The 14082-nt window shown below is 39.8% G+C and overlaps 1 protein-coding gene across 14 annotated transcripts in view; it reads right to left on the reverse strand.

The window, feature by feature from the left end:
* Window positions 1-14082, reverse strand: part of METTL8 (methyltransferase like 8) — a 186677-nt gene that overhangs the window by 119305 nt on the left and 53290 nt on the right. For all 14 annotated transcript variants that reach the window (XR_002516416.2, XR_004176552.1, XR_002516415.2 and 11 more), the window contains one exon: window positions 5353-5444. Coding sequence is in view for 7 of the 14 variants with exons in the window: in XM_003907595.3 (XP_003907644.1) it covers window positions 5353-5444 (92 nt within the window). In the remaining 7 variants the exon portion in view is untranslated. The remainder of the gene's footprint in view (window positions 1-5352; window positions 5445-14082) is intronic.

Genomic DNA, 14082 nt, shown 5'->3' on the forward strand with positions numbered 1-14082 from the left:
TGTCCTTTCTGTTTGTTAGTTTTCCTTCTAACAGTCAGGATCCTCAGCTGCAGGTCTGTTGGAGTTTGCGGGAGGTCCACTCCAGACCCTGTTTGCCTGGGTATCACCAGCGGAGGCTGCAGAACAGCAAATATTGCAGAACGGCAAATGTTGCTGTCTGATTGTTCCTCTGGAGGCTTCATCTCAGAGGGACACCCGGCCATATGAGGTGTCAGTCAGCCCCTACTGGGAGGTGCCTCCCAGTTAGGCTACTCAGGGTTCAGGGACCCACTTGAGGAGGCAGTCTGTCCGTTCTCAGATCTCAAACTCCATGCTGGGAGAACCACTACTGTCTTCATAGCTGTCAGACAGGGACGTTTAAGTCTGCAGAAGTTTCTGCTGCCTTTTGTTCAGCTATGCCCTGCCCCCAGAGGTGGAATCTACAGAGGCAGGCAGGTCTCCTTGAACTGCGGTGGGCTCCACCCAGTTTGAGTTTCCCGGCTGCTTTGTTAACCTACTCAAGCCTCAGCAATGGCGGGCACCCCTCCCCCAGCCTCACTGCCGCATTGCAGTTGGATCTCAGACTGCTGTGCTAGCAATGAGTGAGACTCCGTGGGTGTGGGACCCTCCAAGCCAGGTGCAGGATATAATCTCCTGGTGTGCCGTTTGCTAAGACCGTTGGAAAAGCACAGTATTAGGGTGGGAGTGACCTGATTTTCCAGGTGCCGTCTGTCACGGCTTCCCTTGGCTAGGAAAGGGAATTCACTGACCCCTTGGGCTTCCTGGGTGAGGTGATGCCTCTCCCTGCTTTAGCTCACGCTCGGTGGGCTGCACCCACTGTCCTGCACCCACTGTCCGACAAGCCCCAGTGAGATGAACCTGGTACCTCAGTTGGAAATGCAGAAATCACCCATCTTCTGCGTTGCTCATGCTGAGAGCTGTAGACTGGAGCTGTTCCTATTCGGCCATCTTGGAACTGCACCTATTTGTCTTTTCTTCATGCTAGAAACATTTATTCTCTTCTAGCTATTTTTTTTTTTTTGGAGACCGTCACCCAGGCTGGAGTGCAATGGTGTGATCTTGACTCACTGCAACCTCCGCCTCCTGGGTTCAAGTGATTCTCCTGCCTCAGCCTCCCAAGTAGCCGGGACTACAGGTGTGTGCCACCAGACCTGGCTAATTTTATATTTTTGGTAGAGATGGGGTTTCACTATGTTGGCCAGGCTGGTCTTGAACTCCTGATCTCAGGTGATCCCCTCACCTTGGGCTCCCAAAGTGCTGGGATTATAGGCATATGCCACCTCATCCGGCCTCTTCTAGCTATTTTGAAATGTTCAGTAAATTATTGTGAACTAGTCACCCTACTGATCCATTGAACATGAGGTCTTATTCCTTCTATCTAACTGTATATTTATAGCCATTAATCAATCTCTCTTCACCTCCCACCCCTTCCCAGCCTCTGGTAATTACCAATCTATTCTCTATTTTCATAACATCCACTGTTTTAGCTCCCACATATGGATGAGAACATGCAATATTTGTCTTTCTGTGCTTGACTTATTTAACTTAACATAAGGACTTCCAGTTCCTCCATGTTGCTGCAAATGATAAGATTTCATTCTTTTTTTATGGCTGAATAATATTCCATTGTGTATATATACCACATTTTCTTTATCCATTCATCCATCTGGAACAGGAAATGATGCCCACTTTTACCACTTTAATTTAACATAATACCAGAAGTCCTGGCCAGAGAAATCAGGCAAGAGAAAGAAATAAAGTGTAGCCAAGTTGGAAAGGAAGAAGTCAAATTAGCCTTGTTCAAAGACAATTTTTTTTTTTTTTTTTTTTTTGAGACAGGGTCTCACTGTGTCACCCAGGCTGCAGTGCAGTGGTGCAAAGGTGATCTTGGCTCACTACAACCTCTGCATCCTGGGTTCAAGCGATTCTCCCACCTCAGCCTTCTGAGTAGCTGGGACTACAGGGATGCACCACCACTCCTGGCTAATTTTTTGTATTTTTAGTAGAGATAAGGTTTTGCCATGTTGGCCAGGCTGGTCTTGAACTCCTGGCCTCAAGTGATCTGCCCACCCTGGCCCCCCAAAGTTCTGGGATTACAGGCGTGAGCCACTGTGCCCAGCCCATAATATGATCTTATACTTAGAAAAACCCAAAGACTACCAAAACACTGTTAGAACTGATACATTTAGTAAAATTGCAGGATACAAAATAAACACACAAAAATCAGTAGCACTTAAATATGCCAACAGTGAACAATCTGAAAAAGAAATCAAGAAAGTAATCCCATTTCCAATAGCTACAAAGAATATAAGATACCTAGAAAACAATTTAATCAGAGACGTGAAAGATCTATACAAGGAAAACTATAAAACATTCATAAAAGAAATTAAAGAGGACATTAAAAAATGGGAAGATATTCCATGCTGATGGGTCCAAATAATTAATATTGTTAAAATGACAACTCTACCCAAAGCAATTTATAGATTCAATGGAATCCCAATCAAAATACCTATGATATTCTTCACAGAAATAGAAAACAAAATAACAAAATCCTGAAATTTTTTCTTTTTCTTTCTTTTTTTTTTTTTTTTTTGAGACAGGTTCTCACTCTGTCACCCAGTCTGGAGTACAGTGGCACAATGACAGCTTACTGCAGCCTCAGACTCCCGAGTTCAAATGATCCTCCAGCTGTAGCCCCATGAGTAGCTGGGACTACAGGCGCATGACCACAACACTTGTTTTCTGTAGAGACAGGTTTTTGCCATATTGCCCAAGCTGGTCTTGAACTCCTGGGCTCAAGCAGTCCTTCAGTCTAGGTTTCCCAAAATGCTGGGATTACAAGTGTGAGCCACTTGTGCCTGGCCCCTACAATTTTTATAGAACCACAAAAGATCCAGAATAGCCAAAGCAATCCTGAGCAAAATGGACAAAGCTGAGGCCAGGTGTGGTGGCTCACACCTGTAATCCCAGCACTTTGGGAGGCAGAGGTGAGCGGATCACCTGAGGTCAGGAGTTCAAGACCAGCTTGGCCAACATGGCAAAATCCTATCTCTACTAAAAATACAAAAATTAGCTGGGTGTGGTGGTGGGCACCTGTAATCCCAGCTACTTGGGAGGCTGAGACAGGAAAATTGCTTGAGCCTGGGAGGCAGAGGTTGCAGTGAGCCGAGAGTCGTGCCATTGCATTCCAGCCTGAGCAACAGAGAAAAACTCCGTCTCCAAAAAAAAAAAAAAAAAAAAAAAAAAAAAAAAAAAAAAAAAAAAAAAGCTGGAGGCATCTGACTTAAAAACATATTACAAAGCTACAGTAACCAAATTGGCATGGTACTGGCATAAAAACAGACACATTGACTCATGGAAGAGAATAGAGAACCCAAATATAAATCCATGCATTTACAACCAACCCATTTTTGACAAAGGTATCAAGTACATACAATGGGGAAAGGACAGTCTCTTCAATAAATGGTGCTGGGAAAACTGGAAAACTATAAGCAGAAGAATGAAACTAGGCTCTCATTTACTATATACAAAAATCAAATCAAAATGGACTACAGACTTAAATCTATGACCTGAAACTATGAAACTACTAGAAGAAAACATTGGGGGAAATGCTCCAGGACATTGGAGCATTTTTATTTGTCTATTTTGTCATTTGTCAAAAGATTTCAAAAGCAAAACCAAGCAAAGCAAAAATAGAAAATGGGATTATGTCACGCTAACAAGTGCCTGTACAGCAAAGAAACAATGAACAAAGTGAAGAGACAACCTACAGAATGGAAGAAAATATTTGCAAACTACCCATTTGACAAGGGATTAATGACTGGAGTATATTAAGGAGCTCAAACAACTCAATAGCCAAAAAAAAAAAAAAAAAAAAAAATCAGATTTAAAAATGTGCAAGGTTGGGGCAGTGGTTCACTCCCATAACACCAGCACTTTGGGAGGATGAGGAGTTTCAGACCAACCTGGGCTGAGGTGGGAGGATCACCTGATCCCGGGCAAATTAAAGCTGCAGTGAGCCATGATCTCATCGCTGTACTCCAGACTGGGCAACAAGACCCTGTCTAAAAAAAAAAAAAAAAAAAAGCAAAAGATCTGAATAGATATTTCTCAAAAGAAGACGTACAAATGGCCAACAGCTATATGAAAAAATGCTCAATATCACTAATCATCAGAGAAATGCAAATCAAAACCACAATGAGATATCATCTCACCTCAGCTAAAATGGCATACATCAAAAAGACATGGAATAATGAATGGATGCTGGTGAGGATGTGGAAAAAGGAGAACCTTCATACACTATTGGTGGGAATGTAAATTAGTATGACCGCTATGGAAAATAGTGTGGAGTTTCCTCAAAAAACTAAAAATAGAACTACCATATCATCTAGCAATGCCACTGCTGGGTATTTATCCAAAAGAAAGGACATCAGCATATCAAAGAGATAACTGCACTCCCATGTCTACTGCAGCTCTATTCATAGCAGCCATAACATGGAATGAACATTTCCTGTTTTTTTTTTTTTTTTTTTTGAGACGGAGTCTCGCTCTGTTGCCTGGCTGGAGTACAGTGGCGCGATCTTGGCTCACTGAAACCTCTGCCTCCCGAGTTCAAGTGATTATCCTGCCTCAGCCTCCTGAGTAGCTGGGACTACAGGCATGCGCCACCACGCCCAGCTAATCTTTGTTATTTTTAGTAGAGACATGGTTTCACCATGTTGGCCAGGATGGTCTCAATCTCTTGACCTCATGATCTGCCCACCTCGGTCACCCAAAGTGCTGGGATTACAGGTGTGAGCTATAGCGCCCGGCTCTTGAGTTTTTTTCATGGTAGCATAGGCCAAGTTTTAAAAAGCCATTTATGAAGGTTGACAAGGCTTTACCTAAATTAAACTCAAATATAAAGGCCTTCAAGAAAACTGCCTTCAATCCTTACTGAAACTTTATATTTATCCTAAAACTTCAGCACCATTTTGATGTGACTTTATCTTCTTTGCTCAAAGTTTATAAATTTGTTCAAAGATCCTAGGAAGTGAAATGCATAATAGCATAGTAATAGCAGCATAGCAAGTGGAAAAGTTTAAAATTATGTTTTCATATTTTGTTTGAAATGCCACCCATGTGTATATCTCCCAGAAAAAGCAATAATATGACCACTCAAAGACCCAATTATAGGGTGAATACAAATTTCATTAACTTTGGTCCCACTACACTGGAAGAACTGGGAATTTTACCAAATGGAACAAGAGGAGGAAATCAGGAGAGGCTAAGAACTCTCAGAAGCAATGACATGAGGAGGAGGAAAAGTGACTAAAGCTCTGGCTCTAGGAGCTACAGCATACAGTTGGCTACCTTGCTCTTTGAGAAGGACTCGCACAGCTGAGTTGTCCTTTACTTTTTTTCTGGCTGCTGCTTCTTCTTCCTTAGACCACTGCATGTGATCCCTATTAAACAAATAAAAATAAAAAGATTGTAAAATATGCTTTATCATTGAAGAAGACAGAAAAATGGTGACAGGGAACCACATCTTTCATTCTAGATTAGCTGAAGACAAATGATACAGACTAATTCCACATGGAATGAATACATTTTGTGTCAGATGTTCCTACTGATAGCGCTGGTACAACCCTGGAACTCCTACGATTCTTCTGTTTAAATCTGGTTGTGCTGCAAGCCCCAACTACCTCTGGGAAATGGCTGCTAAAGTAATGTCCTCAGAACACCCTGGTGTATGACTATTTGGGTGCTGGTATGGTTTGCTGGTTTTTACTCTAAGGCTAAATTTATTTGCCTTTTTGTTAATTTATGAACAGAACATTCTTCAGTAGTTTTTAAATGCTCCTCTTACAACACTTGTATTCTAACACTTTGCTGTCAAAGAGATGAAAGTTTAAAAATGTTTTGTACTTAGCCTGCAATTTTTAAAGTAACTTTAGATTTATTTTTCTTATTAGCTACTTTAAATTCTATAAAAGGATTCATTTGCATTTAAGTGATAGAGTACTTGATATAGCATGTGAAAAGGTCACCTTTCTAAGTTCTGGCACTTTCTATAAGTATTTTTAGTTTCAGAATCTACTCTCCCTATGTGAGAAGATATTTTCTGCTGCAAAAAAAAATGTCTTTCTTGGAATAGAAGCAACAACTGTATGCAAGAAAGGTAATTTTTTTTGTTTTGTTTTCACAAAGTTTGCATTTTTTTTGCAATAGGTTAGACTCTAGGTAAAGCAATTTCCTGGAATAAACCAGGAATAATTTTTTATCACTAAACAATAAAAAAATTACATACCCCATATTCAAGTTGCATGTAGCCTAAAAGAAAAACCTCTAACACTATTATCATATGATATATGTAGTCACCTGACTGATGACAAGGGATAAATTATACAGTTCTTGAAAGTGCATCATGCTGTGACCGACTAACACTGAGCAGTCAGCATGATAATAATAATAATAATAATAATAACCATCATTTATTTATTACATATCAGGTATTGTAATAAGCACATTGCATACATATGTCTTATTTAATCCTTTCAAAAATTCTTTGGTAGGGTTATAATCATGCCCACTTTGCATAGTGGCTAACAGAAATGTAATAACTTACTCAAGGTTATATAGCCCGGAAGTGGCAGAAACAGAATTCACCTAGGTTTGTGTCACTTAAAAGTCCATCTTCTCAACTATTAGTCTATTATTTTCTACCATGGCAGTGGGGGACACAGAGAGACTTAAGATGTAATGTTTGCCCATCTTGGGTTTATATTCTGCTAGTACAGGCAAGTAAACAATAAGTAAATGATAATACAGTGGAGCATGCATGGCTAGCACCTGATGAAGGGGAGTGCAGCCAATTAATGCAGCTGGGGCAAATAGGAAGACTTGAGAGAAGGTAGGTTTGGGCTCAGGTTAGGAGGAAAAGTGGTGGAGCAAATTCATGTCACTCAGAAGCTGACAATACAGACAGTGCATACAGGGAACAGTTAAAAGAAACTCCATTTTGACTGGTTCTCTTGGACTACTGCAGATGAAGTTGGGAGCTGGATAATGGTCAGATTTCAGAGGATCTTAAATGTGGGGCTGAACAGTTAAGTAGTGTGCAAGACACAATGAAGTGGGGATGGACTGGAGGAAAAGCGACCAATTAGACTGTTGGAATGGTCTAGGAGTAATGAGTCCCAGGACTAAAGTGGTAGCAATGGAGAACAGGAAGGAAAGGGGGAGAGGGAGACACTGAAAACACTGAAATTAAGACCTAGAGATTAACTAGATATTGGAGAGAAGTGTAAGAGTTATGAATGATTCCAAGGTCTTAAAACTGAGTATCTAGGAAAGTGGGGGTAACAATGACAGAATGTGGAGTTGCATTGGGTGGAATGATGATAAGCATGGTACTATTTTAAGTAATGCTTATACAATCAGATATGAGAGGGTATATTCCAGTGACCTGGCTATAAATACTGAAGGTGAGAAACAGTTTTCCTTAACTAACTAACTAACTAAATAAATAAATAAATAAATCAAAACTGGTATGCTGCAGTCTCCAGGAAACGTGAATGAGAATGTTTTCAGAGTTTCATAGATAAAAGTTTAACCGCCAGTATTTAAATAAAACTCAATCATGTACAAGCCAAATAATCATAAACAGCTTTGTCTCTTGCTTTAACAAATGAGATTAGAATAGGTTTTTTTTTTTTCTTTGACTTATTTTGACTTACTTTAACATATGCGAGCAATCACATACAAATTGGGGCTGGCAACTATACTTTAAATTCTGTATATATTAAATATACTATATTGAATACAATTACACGACAGTTGTGAAATTAAAGGCAACAAGTTATTTATTGAAAAAATAGTATTTCTAAGGTTAGGGATGAGTTTTCCATCTACAAATTTCTACCACATATAGGAAAGAAAATAGAACAATCTATTTCCCTGGCAAGAATCAAGCTGTAAGACAATAAGAGTATATGTGGTCTTCCACTTTAAGCATTTAAGCTTTAAGTTTAACTTGCTATTTCTTAAGTATTTAATAGATACAGTTATTTTTTAACTGTAACTTCCTTACCCTGTTCTTTATGTTACTTCATTTTCTTAACTGCTAAGTGAGGGGAATATTAAATCCTAAGTTCCTGCAGAACAGATTTTTTTTTACACTACAGTTACAGAATCCCCACAGAAACCTATAAAATGTTCCTACTGTATTTATGGGGACTTCCTCCAGCCCTGCTGCTTTATGGCAGTTCTTTATTTTGGAGGAACTGGATTCATGTATCCCAAAACCCAACAGCTGGCAATAAGAATCATACAACTTTTTATTAGTAATAATACAACTACAATAGAATTTAAGCATAGAAACAAATAATAAACAAACTGAAAATAATCAAGTATTTAACAGCAACAAAAACCAAAGGAAAAAAGTGGTTTATAGAGTTTGACCAATAAATTGTACTTCTGGGAACTTACTGAAATGAAGTAACTCAAAAGAACTAAGAAATTCTGTACAGGGAAATATTTGTATGAAGATATTCACTGGAACACTAAATATAATATTAGTAGCAAAAAATGAGAAACAACTTCAGTGATAGGGAAATGAAAAAATTATAGTAAATCAAAGGAATATTATGCAGACATTAAGATAATAAATATGACTATTACATGACAATATGGAAAAGTATTTATAAAATAACATGAGGTTAAAAAAGTAGATCCCCAAATTTTATGTATATATCTCTTTTTTTTTTTTTTTTAGATGGAGTTGCTCTGTTGCCCAGGCTGGAGTACAATTGCACAATCTTGGCTCACTGCAACCTCTGCCTCCTGTGTTCAAGCGATTCTCCTGCCTCAGCCTCCCGAGTAGCTGGGATTACAGGCATGTGCCCCCACGCCCAGCTAATTTTTGTATTTTTAGTAGAGATGGGGTTTCACCATATTGGCCAGGCTGGTCTTGAACTCCTGACATCAGGTGATGCCTTGGCCTCCTAAAGCGCTAGGATTACAGACGTGAGCCACCGTGCCCAGCCTATAACAAATTTTAAAAAAACCTTTTTAGCCTTTGGAAAAACCTTTGACAGCCTCAAACTCCTGAGTTCAACCAATCCTTCAGCCTCAGCCTCCTGAGTAGCTGGGACTATAAGTGTATACCACTGTGCCCCGCTAATTTTTAAAATTTTTCAATTAATTTTTTTTTTTTTTTGTAGAGACGGGTCTTGCTTTCTTGCCCAGGCTGGTCTCCAACTCCCTCATCAAGCGATCCTCCTGCCTTGGCCTCCCATACTGCTGGGATTACAGGCATGAGTGAGCCACCACACCTGCCTGAGTTCCTTAATTGTGTGACTAACAAAAAATACAAACATAGAGCCAATGCCTTCCTACTTTGCACACAATGGGATGGAGGTCACAGCTGCTGAAGAAACCAATACCCACCTCCCTCATTAAGTATTCAGTGGGAACCTATATCTATCAGGCACTGGGCCTGTGAACTGGGGACACAAAGATGAGAAGATTTGGTAGAACTCAAAATTTTGAGTGATTCTCCTACCTCAGCCTCCTATGTAGCTGGAATTATAGGCCGAGGCAGGCAGATCACAAGGTCAGGAGATAGAGACCATCCTGGCTAACATGGTGAAACCCCGTCTCTACTAAAAATACAAAAAATTAGCCGGGCGTGGTGATGAACGCTTGTAGTCCCACCTACTCGGGAGGCTGAGGCGGGAGAATGGCGTGAACCCGGAAGGCAGAGCTTGCAGTGAGCCGAGATTGCGCCACTGCACTCCAGCCTGGGCGACAGAGTGAGACTCCGTCTCAAAAAAAAAAAAAAAAAAAAAAAAAAAATATATATATATATATATAAACCCAATACGGGAGGACCCAGATTCATAAAACAAGTTCTTACAGACCTACAAGGAGACTTAAACTGCCACACAATAATGGTGGCAGTTTTAACACCCCAGTGTCAATACTGGACAGATCAACAAGACAGAAAATGAACAAGGATATTCAAGACTTGAACTCAGCTCTGGATCAAGTGGACCTGATGGATATCTACAGAACTCTCCACCCCAAGACAACAGAATATACATTCCTCTAAAATAGACCACACAATTAGAAACACAACATTCCTCAGCAAATGCAAAAGAATTGAAATCATAACGAATAGTCTCTCAGACCGCAGTACAATCAAATTAGAACTCGAGATTTTAAAACTCTCTCAAAACCATACAACTACATGGAAATTGAACAACCTGCTCCTGAATGACTCCTGGGTAAATAATGAAATTAAGACAGAAATCAAAAAGTTCTTTAAAACCAATAAGAACAAAGTGACAATGTACCAGAATTTCTGGGATGCAGCTAAAGCAGTGTTAAGAGGGAAATTTATAACACTAAATGCCCACATTGGAAAGCTAGAAAGATTTCAAATCAAAACCCTAACATCACAATTAAAAGAACTAGAGAAGCAAGAGCAAACAAATCTAAAAGCTAGAGGAAGACAAGAAATAACTAAGACCAGAGCAGAACCGAAGGAGATAGAGACACAAAAAATCTTTCAAAAAAAAAAAATCAATGAATCCAGGAGCCGGTTTTTTGAAAAAAACTGATAAAACAGATAGACTGCTAACTAGACTAAGAAGAAAAGAGAGAAGAATCAAATAGACAAAAAATGATAAAGGGGATATTGCCACTGACCCATGGAAATACAAACTAACATCAGAGAGTACTATAAACACTTCTAGGCAAATAAACTAGAAAATCTAAAGAAACTGATAAATTCCTGGACACATACACCCTCCCAACACTAAACCAGGAAGAAGTTCAATCCTTGAATAGACCAATAACAAGTTCTGAAATCGAGGTAGTAATAGCCTACCAACCAAAAAAAGCCCAGGACCAGGTAGATCCACAGCTAAATTCTACCAGAGGTACAAAGAGGAGCTGGTACCATTCCTTCTGAAACTATTCCAAACAATTGAAAAGGAGGGACTCCTCCCTAAGTCATTTTATGAGGCCAGCATCATCCTGATACCAAAACTTGGCAGAAACACAACAAAAAAAAGAAAACTTCAGGCCAATATCCCTGATGAACATCGATGCAAAAATCCTCAATAAAATACCGGCAAACTGGATCCAGCAGCACATCAAAAAGCTTATCCACCAATCAAGTTGGCTTCATGCCTGGGATGCAAGCCTGGTTCAACATATGCAAATTAATAAGCATAATCCATCACATAAACAGAACCAATGACAAAAATTACATGATTATTTCAATAGATGCAGAAAAGGCCTTCAATAAAATTCAACATCACTTCATGGTAAAAACTCTCAATGAACTAGGTATTGATGGGATGTATCTCAGAATAATAAGAGCTATTTATGACAAATCCATGGCCAATATCATACTGAATAGGCAAAAGCTGAAAGTATTCCCTTTGAAAACTGGCGTAAGACAAGGATGCCCTCTCTCACCACTCCTATTCAACATAGCATTGGAAGTGCTGACCAGGGCAATAAAGCAAGAGAAAGAAATAAAGAGTATTCAAATAGGAAAAGAGCAAGCCAAATTGTCTCTGTTTGCAGATGACATGATCCTATATTTAGAAAACCCCATCGTCTCAGCCCAAAAACTCCTTTAGCTGATAAACGACTTCAGCAAAGTCTTGGGATACAAAATCAATGTGCAAAAATCACAAGCGTTCCTACACATCAATAACAGACTAGCAGAGAGCCAAATCATGAATGAACCCCCATTCACAATTGCTACAAAGAGAATAAAATACCTAGGAATACAGCTAACAAGGGACATGAAGGACCTCTTCAAGATGAACTGCAAACCACTGTTCAAAGAAATAAGAGAGGACACAAACAAATGGAAGAACATTCCATGCTCACAGATAGGAAGAATCAACATCACGAAAATGGCCATACTGCCCAAAGTAATTTATAGATTGATTCTATGTTATTCCCATCAAACTACTGTTGACTTTCTTCACAGAATTAGAAAAAACTACTTTAAATTTCATATGGAACTAAAAAAGAGCCCACATAGTGAAGACAATCCTAAGCAAAAAGAACAAAGCTGGAGGCATCACGCTACCTGACTTCAAACTATACTACAGGGCTACAGTAACCAAAACAGCATGGTACTGGTATCAAAACAGACATATAGACCAATGGAACAGAACAGAGACCTCTGTTAAACAGAGAAATAATTCCACACGTCTACAACCATCTGATCTTCAACAAACCTGACAAAAACAAGCAATGGGGAAAGGATTCCCTACTTCATAAATGGTGCTGGGAAAACTGGCCAGCCATATGCAGAAAACTGAAACCGGACCCCTTCCTCACACCTTATTCAAAAATTAACTCAAGGTGGATTTAAGACTTAAATGTAAAACCAAAAACCATAAAAACCCTAGAAGAAAACCTAGGCAATACCATTCAGGACATAGCATGGGCAAAGACTTCATGACAAAACACCAAAAGCAACTGCAACAAAAGCCAAAGTCGACAAATGGGATCTAATTAAACTAAAGGGCTTCTTGCACAGCCAAAGAAACTAGCATCAGAGTGAACAGGGAACCTACAGAATGGGAGAAAATTTTTGCAATCTACCCATCTGACAAAGGTCTAATATCCAGAATCTACAAGGTATTTAAACAAATTTACAAGAAAAAAAAAATCAAAAAGTGGGCAAAGGATATGAGCAGACACTTCTCAAAAGAAGACATTTATGCAGCCAATAAACATATGAAAAAAAGCTCATAATCACTGATCATTAGAGAAATGCAAATCAAAACTGCAATGAGATATCTCACGCCAGTCAGAATGGCGAGTATTAAAAAGGAAACAATAGATGCTGACAAGGCTGTGGAGAAATAGGAACACTTTTTTTTTTTGACATGGAGTCTTGCTCTGTTGCCAGGCTGGAGTGCAGCAGCATGATCTTGGCTCACTGTAACCTCCACCTCCCAGGTTCAAGTGATTCTCCTGCCTCAGCCTTCTGAGTAGCTAGGACTACAGGCACACACCACCACACCCAGTTCATTTTTTGTATTTTTAGTAGAGACGGAGTTTCACCATGTTGGCCAGGATGGTCTCCATCTCCTGACCTTATGATCCGCCCACCTTGGCCTCCCAAAGTGCTGGGATTACAGGCATGAGCCACCATGCCCAGCTAGGAATGCTTTTACACTGTTGGTGGGCATGTAAATTAGTTCAACCATTGTGGAAGACAGTGTGGCGATTCCTCAAGGATCTAGAACCAGAAATATCATTTGACCCAGTAATCCCATTACTGGGTATACACCCAAAGGAATATAAATCATTCTACTATAAAGACACATGCACATATGTGCTTACTGCAGCATTATTTACAATAGCAAAGGCATGGAACCAACCCAAATGTCAATCAATGATAGACTGGATAAAGAAAATGTGGTACATACACACCATGGAATACTATGCAGTCATAAAAAAGAATGAGATCATGTCCTTTGCAGGGACATGGATGAAGTTGGAAGCCATCATCCTCAGCAAACTAACACAGGACTAGAAAACCAGACACTGCATGTTCTCCCTCATAAGTAGGAGTTGAACAATGAGAACACATGGACACAGGGAGGGGAACAACATACACAGGGGCCTGTCGGCGGGTGGAAGGCAAGGGGAGAGACAGCATTAGGACAAATCCCTAATGCATGCAGGGCCTAAAACCTAGATGACGGGTTGATAGGTGCAGCAAATCATATGGCACATGTATACCTATGTAACAAACCTGCACATTCTGCACATGTATCCCAGAACTCAAAGTAAAATTTTAAAAAAAAAAAGAAGAAAAAAAGAAAAGAAGACTACAAGAAAAAAAAAAATACACACACACACACACACACATATCTGGGCCAGGAGCAGTGGCTCACGCCTGTAATCCCAGCATTTTGGGAGGCTGAGGGGGGTGGATCACCTGACGTCAGCAGTTCAAGACCATCCTGGCCAACATGGTGAAACCTCATCTCAACTAAAAATACAAAAAATTAGCCGGGTGTGGTGGCGGGCGCCTGTAATCCCAGCTACTTGGGA

The sequence above is a fragment of the Papio anubis genome, chromosome 10 (assembly GCF_008728515.1).
Source record: "Papio anubis isolate 15944 chromosome 10, Panubis1.0, whole genome shotgun sequence".
Taxonomy (NCBI): Eukaryota; Metazoa; Chordata; class Mammalia; order Primates; family Cercopithecidae; genus Papio; species Papio anubis.